At 41.5% G+C, this 14,287-nt stretch overlaps 1 protein-coding gene across 1 annotated transcript in view; it reads right to left on the reverse strand.

Annotated features, from left to right (window-relative positions):
* Positions 1 to 14,287, reverse strand: part of ACTR8 (actin related protein 8) — a 26,042-nt gene continuing 11,755 nt past the window's right edge. The window contains exons 6-13 of the mRNA XM_056524378.1: positions 9,894 to 9,987; positions 7,344 to 7,476; positions 6,556 to 6,709; positions 3,045 to 3,140; positions 2,761 to 2,901; positions 2,161 to 2,416; positions 1,888 to 2,051; positions 1 to 363 (exon numbers count right to left, since the gene is read on the reverse strand). Coding sequence (XP_056380353.1) covers positions 220 to 363; positions 1,888 to 2,051; positions 2,161 to 2,416; positions 2,761 to 2,901; positions 3,045 to 3,140; positions 6,556 to 6,709; positions 7,344 to 7,476; positions 9,894 to 9,987 — 1,182 coding nt within the window. The 3' untranslated portion in view covers positions 1 to 219. The remainder of the gene's footprint in view (positions 364 to 1,887; positions 2,052 to 2,160; positions 2,417 to 2,760; positions 2,902 to 3,044; positions 3,141 to 6,555; positions 6,710 to 7,343; positions 7,477 to 9,893; positions 9,988 to 14,287) is intronic.

Genomic DNA, 14,287 nt, shown 5'->3' on the forward strand with positions numbered 1-14,287 from the left:
ATGTTATGTAAACATTAGTTTATTCTCATTTTAGCTCTGACATATTTCAAGTAACAAAAATAATATTACACATCTTACTGTGAGGGTGTCCATATTCATGAGTCCAGCACACATATCTCTCAGCACTGTAGACAGGCTGGAATACATCAGCAATGTTGGGTTAAAGTGAGATATTCAGTCATTAATGGGATTATCCACAACACAAAAAGTCCATTTAGGTCACCAAACAAATGCAGCTCTTTCCCGTAACATGCGCACTCCGAACCTCTGCCAATCCCGCTGGTAGATCCACAGCTCTTGAGTTGTGTCAAGACAAGCAAGGACGGCGCCTCCTTTCCATGCAATCACTCGTGGGTCCATTTCCTATGTAGAATCAAACATGTAATTATATCTAAGAGAGTTACGGTAGGTTCTATATAACTATAAGTTGGTTTGAAAAGAAAGTATTTCATAGCTCCTTGAAGCTGACTATGTCCATATGTCTGGTATTACAGATCACTAACTTTCATGTAAAATGGACTGAATTACAACACCAGACACAGCCATTGGACAAGAGTGGTGCTATTACTTTCTAATCCCGGACAACTCCCCTAAAAGAATACAAACAGCAGAAATAAATGTAAACAGGAAATCAGTCTGAAGCATTGTCTGCATGTGGTTGAATCAGGGGTTATTTCCTACCGATCTGTTCCCTTTTCAGTTGGAAGGTGAATAAGGAGTAGGGTGTAGCCAAAACAAATGTTAATTTTTATGGCATAATAGATAGAGGGTAGAAGGGGGAGGTTCCTGCTGCAGTAGAGAAAAGATTGTGAAGAGGAAGGGGGGGTCTGACTGCTGAGCTCCTGGGACACACAGAGAAAAATTCTTTATAACTTTATTTAGCATTTAAATTGTAATGTGAGACAAAGGAGAGGAGGGGATAAAGGAGAATTGCTGGAATACTTGCTGAGAATTTTCTATGTCCAGTGTTCCTTTAAAACTGCTGAAAAGCATATTGATCCAAACAGTTGATTTACATCGTCCCTTTGATTAAATTGTAGATTATTACCTGCTACACAATAACAATTTTCTAACACATTAGTAGGTGTGACATTTAAATATGGCCATAAATAATAATATTCATATTTTTTCTTAAAATGTTAACCAACAAATAGGATAGGGAGAAACAGTGTGAAGAAAGTATATGCAATGTACATTGACCCCCCCCGACCTACGATGGCCCCGACATACGATAATTTCAACATGCGATAGCCTCACAGAGGCCATCGCATGTTGAAGGAAGCATCAACATATGATGCTTTTGTATGTTGGGGCCATCGCATAAACGGCTATCCGGCAGCGCAGACTGCTTCAGCTGCCACCGGATAGCCGTTTACGATGCCCCGTGTGGTCCGCTGACGGTCACTTACCTGTCCTCGGGGCTCCGGCGCGTCCTCTTCGGGATCCCCTGCATTGTCGGCGCTCTCCATCGTCGTCATCACGTCGCCGCACACGCCGTCCCATCATCCAATAGGAGCGGCGTGCGTAGCGACGTGATGGCCGCGACGGAGAGCGAGGATGCCGGGAAAGCAGAGGCCTTGCCGGAGCGTCAGGAACACCTCGGGGACGCGGCGACGGGTGAGTACAACTTCCTATACCAGTGATCTTCAACCTGCGGACCTCCAGATGTTGCAAAACTACAACACCCAGCATGCCCGGACAGCCAACGGCTGTCCGGGCATGCTGGGTGTTGTAATTTTGCAACATCTGGAGGTCCGCAGGTTGTAGACCACTGTCCTATACTTTACATTGCACAGATCCCTCAACATGCGATGGTTTCAACAAACGATGGTCCTTTTGGAACGGATTACCATCGTATGTTGAGGGACCACTGTATATGTATTTTACCTTCGGCCTTGTTATAACTTCTACATTTTCAACCACTCTCCTGAAGGATGGAGGCATCTTATTGAGGATTCGGTGCTGCAGAAACTGCTGTGACTTGGGGAACAATAACCCCCCTCCAACCACCAAGATGGAGCTGTACATCTTCTTCTTTGTGTCATCAGAGGCTGAAAGGAAGTATAAAAATGCCACTCAATGGAAAAATACTACTACTATTATAATCCTTATACTAGTATGTTTATTCAGAAGTGAAGGGTAGGTTTATACACAACTTACTGCAGCAATCGATGCTATGAAGAATTGCCTTGTCCAGGCCCAGTGCTTTCCCTTCAAACTGAGATACCATAGTTTTCCTGGAGAATAAAGATGCAGAGGTCTCATCCCCATCATTACTATGCCCCATGCCATCTCCCTGGCAGGGCTCTGCTTCCATCATGTGTCCCCTTTCTGCAATATCCATAGCCTGGCTCCGTGGATCATCAAACATGCTGGGTTTGGACAAGGCTTTCCGGTCTGCAGCTGCCTTAGAAGACTTAAGAAAGAATCAAAATTACAGTCCAACTTTTTAAGAACTGTGGCATTCCTGGAATGTATGTAGCAGAGCTGCATTTTCCAATATAGTAGAGTATGTCACAGCTTATTGTGATATCTGCCACAGAAAATCAACAGTGTAACCATTTCCGTGTATGATTCCATTATATGGGGGGGATAAATAAAAACTGTGAAAATAAAAACTACATGGCTTTGCCCAGAGCAGCCAATCACAGCACAGCTTTCATATCTTAAACTCTGTTAAAATTAAAGTTGAGCTGTGATTGGTTGCTGTACATGCTCCTATGTGTATCAATGTAAAGAGTGAAATAAGATTTGCCTTACTTGATCCTGTTTGCTTTGTGTTGCTAGTAGATAATGCTCATCATGAGGATCTTCTGGATCTCCCTGTGATCTGTGTTGTGAATAAGTCATTTTCTGGCCAATAATTCCAAATGTAGCTGGGTAGAAGAGAGCCATTGGAGCCTAGAGGATGCCAAGAAAACCATTTCAGTAGGGTAACCTACCAGCCATACTAATGCTAATAAATTAGTAGACAATTCATACTACTGATATTGTAGTAATAGCCACAAAATATCATTGAATACTAAATTGATACCAGATCTCACCTGAAGTTTTTCATCTCCCAGTCTCATTTGGTACAACAAAGCTGGAGCATCTGGACGTCGCACCTGAAGCTCATGATCCTGTAGTCCACAAATGTCCTAAAGAAAACATACACTCACTTTAGAAAACATTTACCAAACTTAATCTCACCACTGGTATAAATGCTATTACTACCTCTCCATAAGAATTTGGTTCTATAAAGGTTCTTATGTCTGACTGGAAAGTCTTACTAACTGTCCAATAAAGGGACTCAGTTGCCCCCTACAGTGGTGATTTTTTTGTATATAAATATTGTACATTTGGCATAAATCACATTTTTAGATGACAGGAAGTCTATTCTGGTTAGATGTATATGATCTAGTATTTAAAGGTAATTATCAGCAGGATAGAGCAGGAGCAGGTTTAATATGGAGCTCTAGTGCACTATATATATACACACACACACACATATATACAGTGGTCCCTCAACATACGATGGTAATTCGTTCCAAACGACCCATCGTTTGTCGAATCCATCGTATGTTGAGGGATTCGTGGAATGTAAAAAGTGCATTTAATACTCACCTGTCCCCGCCGCTCCGGACCGCGTCCTCACCGCTCCCGATGCTGTCCCGATGCTCCGGCGTCTTCTTCGGGATCCTCCGGCTTCTTCTCCGGTGTCCGGGCCTCGCTTTCTGACAACGTTATTACGCTGTTGCACTGTGACAGCGTGCGCAGCAACGTAATAACGACGCCGGAAAGCGAGGCCCGGACCCCGGAGAAGATGCAGAAAACACCGGAGGATCGCGAAGTGGACCCGGAGCAGCGGGGATAGGTAAGTGAACCTGCCCGGGAGGCTTAAACTGCTATCCGACAGCAGCTTAAGCATTTTCCTCTGCCGGATAGCAGTTAATGCGATGGCCCGACATATAAAAGCATCGTATGTCGATGCTGACATCACATGCGATGGCCTCTGAGAGCCCATCGTATGTCGATTTGATCATATGTCGGGGCCATCGCATGTCGGGGGGTTACTATATATAGTATCAGTTTTATTACTATGTAAATTAGGCTGTTTGTGCACTAGGGGCGTTTCTTTACCCCTAAGTGCACTGATATGGCCGCCCCTCTGCAGTGGCCTTGAGTTATTTATGACACTGCAGAAGGGCGGCTCAGTGTTTATTAGGAGGTGTTGTTAGAGGAGCAGATGGGCATATTGGTGCCTTAAGGGGTAAAGTACACCCCTAGTACATTAAATGCCATAAGTTGCATATGGATACAACTGATATTACAGATATACAGTGCACTGAAGCTCCATATTAAAGTGTATCCGTCATATCACAGAAATTAATTATGCTTAAATAGGTTACTCACTAGGTCCTGCAGATTTTTTTTTCTGTGTCTAGCTTATGTATTTGGCTCACAAATTCCTCCATTCTGCTGCTCACTCATTCTGCTCACTGCTCAGAAAGGAGCATGTCTGAGGTAAGCACTGAGCCTGCCCTCACTCACCATGCATTCACTTCCTCCCTGAGTCTGCTGTGCTGGGTCTCTTCATCCAGTCACTGCAGGCTGCTCTGTAACCCCCATTCTCTATGTATTTATGCTGCAGTCTAATAGGACAGGAGTGAGCACAGAGGAGTGCTAGTCCCACCCTTACTGCCTGACCTTTGTCCCAGCTTGTGTGTTAGCTTGGACAAAGCTGATAAAGCAGCTGTACAGGATTATATTCTTAATTTAAAAGCTATTAGTATAATAAAAAAAAAATGAATGTTTTGCCAAAATATACAACATATAAAAAGTTTTCGATTCCGACAGTGCCCCTTTAAAGAGAATCTGTAAGGATCTTGTTAAATTTTATAATCCTCCCAGTTCACTGCCCCATCATGATAAACCACCCCCTGCCTTTATTTTTATTATTTGTTAGTTTTCTACCTTGATATTGCTCTGTATTTTCTGCTCAGTAAGGTTTACAGACTAGGAAGGGGCATTTCCCAGTAGGCGTGACATCATCAGAAGCCATACAGGGGAGAACTTTCTCCCTCACTCTGCTACACACAGCTCAGAGAAGTTCAGTGGGAGATGAGCTATGATTGGCTAAGGTTGCACACACATCCAGGGCAGCAGGAGTAAAGTCTGTGCAAGAGATGGGGGAAATGTGCTCTGGACAAGTAGGGAGACACCTAGTGGAAGCTTTTTTAAACACAAATAAAACATAGAAAACTTAATTTTTTTTTTTAAACAAAGTACACTAGAAAGTACACTAAAAATTGAATTTTTTATTTACCATAAAGAATGCAATAGCAAAAATTTGTTTAAAATGACAGTGCTCAGTTAAAGGTATTAGAATGCTGGCACCAGTTGTTTAAAAAAAAATAAAAAAAATAAAAAAAAAAAAGTTTTTCACCGGAGTACCCCTTTAAACTATTGATAGATACCTTTTAAGTATAAGGATTTGGCACTGGGCATAAGGCACTGGTTATAATATATTTTAGCCTTATGGCAGAGGTATACGACCAATGGAAGGTTGTGTTGTATGCCACTGTATAGGTTTCATATAAACATAGAATGTGTCGGCAGATAAGAACCATTTTGCCCATCTAGTCTGCCAAATATCCTGAATACTATGAATAGTCCCTGGCCCTATCTTATATGAAGGATAGCCTTATCCTTATTCCATGCATACTTAAACTCCTTCTCTGTATTTGCAGCGACCACTTCTGCAGGAAGGTTATTCCAGGCACCCACTACTCTCTCTGTAAAGTAATACTTCCTGATGCTACTTGTGAACCTTTCCTCTCTAATTTAAAACGATGTCGTCTTGTGGTTGTTTTTCTTCTTTTTAAAAGGAAATCTGTCACCAGTGTCACCTGCATTAACCTGTTGGTACCGACAGATAGTGCAGGTGACACTGATGACAATGGTGCTCACCTTGTCCCATTCCATGGCGGGGATCTTCGGTAATTTCCTCTGTTAGCTCCAGTCCCGGCAGACAGCTTGCGGGACGGGCACTTACTGATGTCACAGCTGCTGCGAGATCCTGCAAAGAGCAGCAGCAGTTTGGGGCATGGGCGGAGCTTAGTGACGTTACCGCTGCTGCTGCCTGCTGGGTCCCGCTGTGAGAGAACAGCAGCGGTGATGTCAGTAAGCTCCGCCCATGCCCCAAGCAGGGTGCCCGGAGCGGAGCTAACGGAGGAGACTACCAAAGATCCCCGCCCCACAATGGGACAAGGTGAGTACAGTTGTCATCAGGGTCACCTGCACTGTGTCGGTACCGACAGGTTAGTGCAGGTGACACTGGTGACAGGTTTCCTTTAAATACACTCTCCTCCTTTACAGTGTTGATTCCCTTTATGTATTTAAAAGTTTCTATCATGTAAAAAAATACCTTAACATGGCTATGAAAATGCTAACATTTTACTTCTCAGGGTTGTTAAGGGGTTAAAGGATGAAAATATGTGGGTTATTATGAGGATAAAGGATAACAGAAGTCATCATATAAATTAGTAAATTAAAGCATGATGCTAATTTTACCTGGTCCAGATGTGTATATGACTCCTTAAGCTGCTGCAAGAGAAGACAGTCCAGCGTATTAGTCAGCTGACACTCTCGGTAAGGAAATCCTGCTCTCTGCATAAGCCAGAAGAAGCAGCGGGTGACATCAGAGCCACCATAGGCAAGACACAATCTGCAAGCAAATCAAAATATTACTATATATATTATATATATATATATATATATATATATATATATATATATATATATATAGTTTCAGTAGGAGAGGACAATTAACTGCTTAGCCCTGCCAAGCAAAATGTCAGAAGAGGACCGCAGCAGGGATCAGATTCCTAAACTATCCCATAGTTTAGTAGGGACATTTAGCATTCCATTATGTAGAGAACAACTGAATCAGTGTAGGCCGTTATGCTACCGTTCACATAAAAAAAATTGTGTGCAAAATATTTTTTTCTTTATCATGAAAAGCATTGAAGTGACAATCCAAATGTGTGCCAAAATAATGGAATTAGAATGTTTTTTCAATGTTTGCTCTTGATATTCCTTTTGTTTTCATTAAGTTCGGGAGAAAATAGTTGTAAATAGATAAGACATGCTGACTTTTATATAATTTGTTTCACCAATTTCTTTTCTAATAAAAACCTGTTAGAAATAATTTTTTATTGGCGGAAGCAGCATCCATGCTAAGGCCTCCTCGGTGGGACCTGTTCTGCACTGGCTATCCACTCTGGCTAATAGAGGTAGGTCCTGAACATGCACTTATTACGGCAAATGTACAACCAACATTCTAGTAATCCTGCAGATACCTGGTGTTGCGATGGGATATACCGTCCTCCACGCAGCAGATGCTGGTCTTTTGATCCCCCACATCAACTACACATGCACTGGTCAATCCACTTCCATACACAGCACAGACCGACTCCTGATGGATAATCACACCTATAAGACAAAAATGCATTTTAAACAAATTTACTGAACTATACAACAATGAGGCTATGAGACTTCACATTCATTCTGAGGAGACTTCTAATAAAGGTTACATGACCCTATAATACACACCTGAGCTGCTGCAGAACCTTCTTTATAACATTAAAGGGGTATTCCAGGAAAAAAAAATTTTTTTATATATCAGCTGGCTCCAGAAAGTTAAACAGATTTGTAAATTACTTCTATTAAAAAATCGTGATCCTTCCAATAATTATCAGCTGCTGAAGTTGAGTTGTTCTTTTTCTGTCCGGCAACAGTGCTCTCTGCTGTCATCTCTGCTTTTCTCGGGAACTGCACAGAGTAGAAAAGGTTTGCTATGAGGATTTGCTTCTACTCTGGACAGTTCCCGAGACAAGTGTCATCAGAGAACACTTAGACAGAAATCAACAACTCAACTTCAGCAGCTCATAAGTACTGAAAGGATTAAGATTTTTTAATAGAAGTAATTTACAAATCCGTTTAACTTTGTGGAGCCAGTTGATATATAAAAAAAAAGTTTTTTCTTGGATAACCCCTTTAATAGGGAGCTTCCTGGCCATAGCTGATATGGAAATCTCTGGGAAAGGTCTGAGAAACCTAAGATAAGCAGTAAATAGATACAGGAGTCGGCACTAACGTCCACTCTTAAACCACTGAGTCTCTACGGTGTCTCAAAGGGGGTGCTGGAGAAGCTAGCGGAGGTGCTACAATCTCTGAAAGTTCAGTGCAAAACATACAATGAAGAAAAACAAGAGGCCACTCACTGCTTCTTGTGCTTCATTTATTAATCTTCGTGCATTAAAATAGCCAGTTTGGCAGGACAGAGACGCCTGGACGGCGCTGCAGCGCCGTCCAGGCGTCTCTGTCCTGCCAATCTGGCTATTTTAATGCACGAAGATTAAAGGGGTACTCCGGTGGAAAACCTTTTTGTTTTTGGTGCCAGAAAGTTAAACAGATTTGTAAATTACTTCTATAAAAAAAATCTTAATCCTTCCAGTACTTATTAGCTGCTGAATACTACAGAGGAATTTATTTTCTTTTTGGAACACAGTGCTCTCTGCTGACATCTCTGTCCATTTTAAGAACTGTCCAGAGTAGCATATGTTTGCTATGGGGATTTTCTCCTACTCTGGACAGTTCTTGCACCAGTTGATTAAAAAACAAAAAAAAGAAACAAAAAAAAAATAAAAAAATAATAAAAAGGTTTTCCACCGGAGTACCCCTTTAATAAATGAAGCACAAGAAGCAGTGAGTGGCCGCTCGTTTTTTTTCATTGTATGCTAAGATAAGTAGTGTTATACTTTGTGACACAGAGTGCACGCTGCGGCTGCTTAGGTCACAACGGGGACATTATCAAAATGCCACTTCAAGCAAGTTTGTGTTTAAGTGTATGATTTTTTTTTTTTGTTAAGAATCTTAAAGGGGTAGTCCAGTGGTGAACAACTTATCCCCTATCCTAAGGATAGGGAATAAGTTTGAGATCGCGGGGGTCCGACCGCTGGGTCCCCTGCGATCTCCTGTACGGAGCCCCGACAGCCCGCAGGAAGGGGGCGTGTCGACCTCTGCACGAAGCGGCGGCCGACACGCCCCCTCAATACAACTCTATGGCAGAGCCGAAGCGCTGCCTTCGGCAATCTCCGGCTCTGCCATAGAGATGTATTGAGGGGGCGTGTCGGACGCCGCTTCGTGCGGAGGTCGACACCCGCTATCAGGCCGGAGAGCCTGGCCCCCGTACAGAGAGATCGCAGGGGGCCCCAGTGGTCGGACCCCCCGCTATCTCAAACTTATCCCCTATCCTTAGGATAGGGGATAAGTTTTTCACCACTGGACTACCCCTTTAAGACTATTAAGGCATTCTAGAGCAAAATGTGCTGCCAAATGTCAGGAAGCTTGGTCTCTGTTGCAGGTCATGGGTCCTACATGCTTAGCTTAAAACAGCCTAAAATGCCTAAGACCGAAATATTGGACAATTCTGAAGTGGCTTCTCTGAGTTCTGAACTGGATCCTATTGAACCTATGGGCCATGATACCTGGAGACAAGTGCAGAAGCCTCATTGACAGTTCCAGAAATCGCTGGATCGCAGTGACTGCCATAAAAGGTTGTGCACAAAATATTAAGTTCAGGGAACATCATTTCTGTTTAGCACAGGTTCATTATTTTGTTCTACAAAACGGTTCTATTGAACCACAATTTACAAGCAATGTCTGATTTTCATCAGATAATTTTCAGTAATTTTTTATTCAATATGACTTGTCAGTTTCAAGTTATTTCAGGGAACATTATGGGCTTTTTCTATCTTCAGTGGAAGGGAACCAGCAATACTGTTCACATCTGTATCTCTTATCTGCATTAACCTCTGAGGGGAAAAATAAATATGACATGCACACACCTGAAAATCCCATCTTTATGAGGATCATATTAACCATCTCTTTCACGTGCTGTCTGTTATATATGTCAGGGATGAGTAATATACATCGATAATACTGAAAGAAAATGATGACATATTATAATTAAACAGGACCTAGAGCGGTAGATGATCCATAAACTTTAAAGGAGTCTGAATTATAAGGTGACAAATAATATTAGATTTACAGGAAGCAAAAGGCACATAAAGAGAATACCACCGTCATGTCTCTTTCTACAACTTAAATTTAGCAATAAGTGGACATAGTAAGACATCCTGTGCATAGAAAATAGCATGAAATTTACTTTTTAACTACGGATATGTATTTTCAATTTTTTTTATCAGCCTATTAAGGACGAAAGGCATACATGTACACCCTGGTCCTGTTACCGGCATTTACAGTCATGGCCGTATTGTGTGTGTATAGGAACTAAACCAAAAAAAGGGAGGAAAAAATAACCAAATTGGACATAATTCCACACCAAACTCTAAAAATGGTCTGGATAAAATTATTGTCACCCCTTCAAAATTGTGGAAAAGTATCAACTATCTCAAGGTTACAAGTCCATCTCCAGAGATCTAAATTTGCTTTTGTCAACAGTGTGCAACATTATCAAGAAGTTTGCAACCCATGGCACTGTAGCTAATCTCCCTGGGCAAAGAAGGAAGAGAAAAATTTATGAAAGGTGTCATCACAGGATAGTCCAGATGGTGGATAAGCAGCCCCAAACAAGTTCCAAAGATATTCAAGCTGTCCTACAGGCTCAGGGAGAATCAATGTCAGCGCAAACTATCCGTTGATATTTAAATGAAATGAAACGCTATGGCAGGAGACCCAGGAGGACCCCACTGCTGACGAAGAGACATAAAAAAGAAAGACTACATTTTGCCAAAATGAACTTGAGTAAACCAAAATCCTTCTGGGAAACGCCTTGTGGACAGATAGAGCTTTTTGGTAAAGCACTTCATTCTACTGTTTACCGAAAACGGAATGAGGCCTACAAAGAAAAGAACACAGTACCTACAGTGAAATATGGTGGAGGTTCAATGATGTTTTGGGGGTGTTTTGCTGCCTCTGGCACTGGGTGCCCTGACTGTGTGCAAGGCCTCATGAAATGTGAGGATTACCAACGGATTTTGGGTTTTACAGCCCAGTGTCAGAAATCTGGGTTTGCGTCTGAGATCTTGGGTCTTCCAACAGGACAAGGACCCCAAAACATACAGCAAAAAGCACCCAGAAATGGATGGCAACAAAGCGCTGGAGAGTTCTGAAGTGGCCAGCAATGAGTCCAGATCTAAATCCCATTGAACACCTGTGGAGAGATCTTAAAATTGCTGTTGGGAAAAGGAGCCCTTCCATTAAGAGAGACCTTGAGCAGTTTGCAAAGGAAGACCATGAGCAGTTTGCAAAGGAAGAGTGGTCCAACATTCCGACTGAGAGGTGTAAGAAGCTTATTGATGGTTATATTTTCTAAAGGTGTGCAACCAAATATTAAGTTAAGGGTGCCAATAATTTTGTCCAGCCCATTTTTGGAGTTTGGTGTGACATTATGTCCAATTAGTTTTTTTTCCTCCCTTTTCTGGTTTAGTTCCAATACACACAAAGGGAATAAATATGTGTATAGCAAAATGTTTGTTACTGCAATCCTTTTCTGTGGGAAATACTTCATTTTCTTGAAAAATTTCAGGAGTGCCAACATTTACGGCCATGACTTTGAGACATGCTCACGGGCTGAGCGTGCGTTCAGCAGCCAGGACCCAGGTTAAAGCCAGGCATCCACGATTGGGCTGATGCCCAGCATTAACCTTTTAGACGCTGCAATCAAAGTCGACCGTGGCATCGAGCTGATCGGGACCATCGTAATGAAGTCGCGATATCCTGATCAGCTGAGAGGACGGCAGGAGGGCCCTTACCTTTCTCCTTACGTCCGGTCGGTGCTCTGCTGATCCAGGAAGCTTCAGCAGGCTGGAGCAGCAAAGCACCGATAACACTGAGCAATGCTATGCTATGGCACAGCATTGAACAGTGTATGCAATCAAAAGAATGCATGGTATAGCCCCCTATGGGTGCTAAAAAAAAAAAAAAAAAAAAAACATTAAAAAAATTTAAAAAAGCCCCTCCCCTAATAAAAGTTTGAATCACCCCCATTTCCTATTTTTTAAATAAAATAATGTAATAAAAAATAAAAATAATCATATGTGGTACCGCTACATGTGTAAATGTCCGAACTATTAAAATATAAGGTTAGCTAAACCGTAAGGTCGATGGCGTACACGTAAAAAAAATACCAAAGTCCAAAATTGTGCATTTTTGGTCACTTCCTATACCATAAAATTTTTTTATAAAAAGCGATTAAAAAGTCCCATCAAAATAAAAATGGTACCGATAAAAACTACAGACCACGGCGGAAAAAATTAGCCCTCATATACCCCCGTATGCAAAAAAACAAAAGTCAAAGGGTTTAGAAGACAATTTTAACCCCTTAAGGACCAACCCAAATAAACCTGTACGCTCTTGAAAGACCAAGCCTGTTTTTTTCAAATCGGGGATATCTGTCTTTATTAGAGAATAACTCTGGTAACGTTTTGCCAATCACGATAATTCTGACATTGTTTTTTTGTCACAAGTTGTCCTTCATGTACATAGTAAAAGTAAGCCGATATCATTTGTAGATTTTTTTTACAATGCAAAAAATCATGACATTTTAAAAAAATATTAAGATTTTTTGCTATTTTAACACTAAAAGGTTGCATATATTTATACTTAATGACCAAATAGTTTATGAAACTTATACTTTCAGATGTCTACTTTATTTTGACAGCATTTTTTTATTTTATTGTTATTTTATTAACATTTTAAATTAATTAGAAGCCTAACAATTTAACATGAAATTTTGATAATTTAGAAAATTGGAAAAGTACATCTTTTTTTATGTGCTATGCAAGGTTTGCAGAAATTTGAAGGTGGTAGAACATAGGAACACCCCCCCCCCCCCCGCCAAATGACCCCATTTTAAAAACTAGACCCCTCAAGGTAGTCACTAGGGGGTACAGTGAGTATTTTACCACCATAGTTTTTTGGCAGGAATTATAAAGTCAGTGTTAAAAATTCCAAATTTGGAATTTTTTACAAATGCATCATTTGTGGGGCATATTTTTTGTACATCACTTCTAATATTGCAAGAAATGCACCCTATATTTTATTAAGCTGCTCGGCCAGTGTTTGGAAATACCCCTGCTTAGGCCATATTTGGTTCCTTGGCCGCATGGTGGGACCCAGAAAGAGAGGAGCGCCATTTGGCTTTCAGGGTGTCATTTTAGGCCAAATGGATAATAGGCTGCACTTCATGTCTGCAAAGGGTTTTAGCTGCCAGAACCATACAGAATCCCCACAAGTGACCCCATTTTGGAAACTATACCCCATAAAGTATTCATCTAGACCAAAAGTGAGTACTTTGAGTCCTTTTTGTGTGGCTGGAATGGATACAAAGTCAGTGAAAAAATAAAAATTTTCTTTTTTATTCACAAATGCATCATTTGTGGGACATATTTTTTGTACATTGCATCTGAAAAGTAGAAAATGCGCCCCATATTTTATTACGCTGTTCGTCCCATGCTCGGGTAATACCCCCGCTTATGCCATATTTGTTTGCATCGCCACATGGTGGGACCCAGAAGGAGAGGAGCCCCATTTGACTTTCAGGATATCATTATACAAATTATAGGCCGCACTTCATCTCGCAAAGCATTCTAGCTGTCAGAACAATACCGCACCCCCAGAAGTGACCCCATTTTCGAAACTATGCCCCCTAAAGTATTCACCTAGGGCAAAAGTGAGTACATTGAGCCTTATTGTGTGGCTAGAATAATTTCAAAGTCAGTGGAAAAAATAGAAATTAGCTTTTTTCCCACAAATTCTTTATTTGTGGGACATCATTTTGGTAAGTCGCTTTGAAATGGAGGAAATACGCCCCATATTTTATCACCCTGTTCGTCCCGGGCTGGACAGTACCCCTACTTAGGCTATATCTGGTTGCTTGACCACCTGGTAGGACCAAGAAGGAGAGGAGCCCCTTTTGCTTTCAGGGCATCATTATATAAATAGTCCCCATTCATACTGCATTTCTGCAGTATAGGTGTCCGTTGTCATGTCAAAAAGGGATCAAATGTATACTGTAGCAGTCTTATTCAGAAATAAATGGAGCTGCTACAGTATACGTCAGCATCACTCTTTTTGACGTGATGCTGACGGATATCTCTAACACTGCGGAAACGCAGTATGAATGGGACGCAGTGTAGGGTCACTTAGAGCGCGGCTTATTTCACACTGCGGATGCCCCCGGCAGTCACAAGGGCGAGATCACTGCTGTGGCTGGGTA

The sequence above is a fragment of the Hyla sarda genome, chromosome 6 (assembly GCF_029499605.1).
Source record: "Hyla sarda isolate aHylSar1 chromosome 6, aHylSar1.hap1, whole genome shotgun sequence".
Taxonomy (NCBI): Eukaryota; Metazoa; Chordata; class Amphibia; order Anura; family Hylidae; genus Hyla; species Hyla sarda.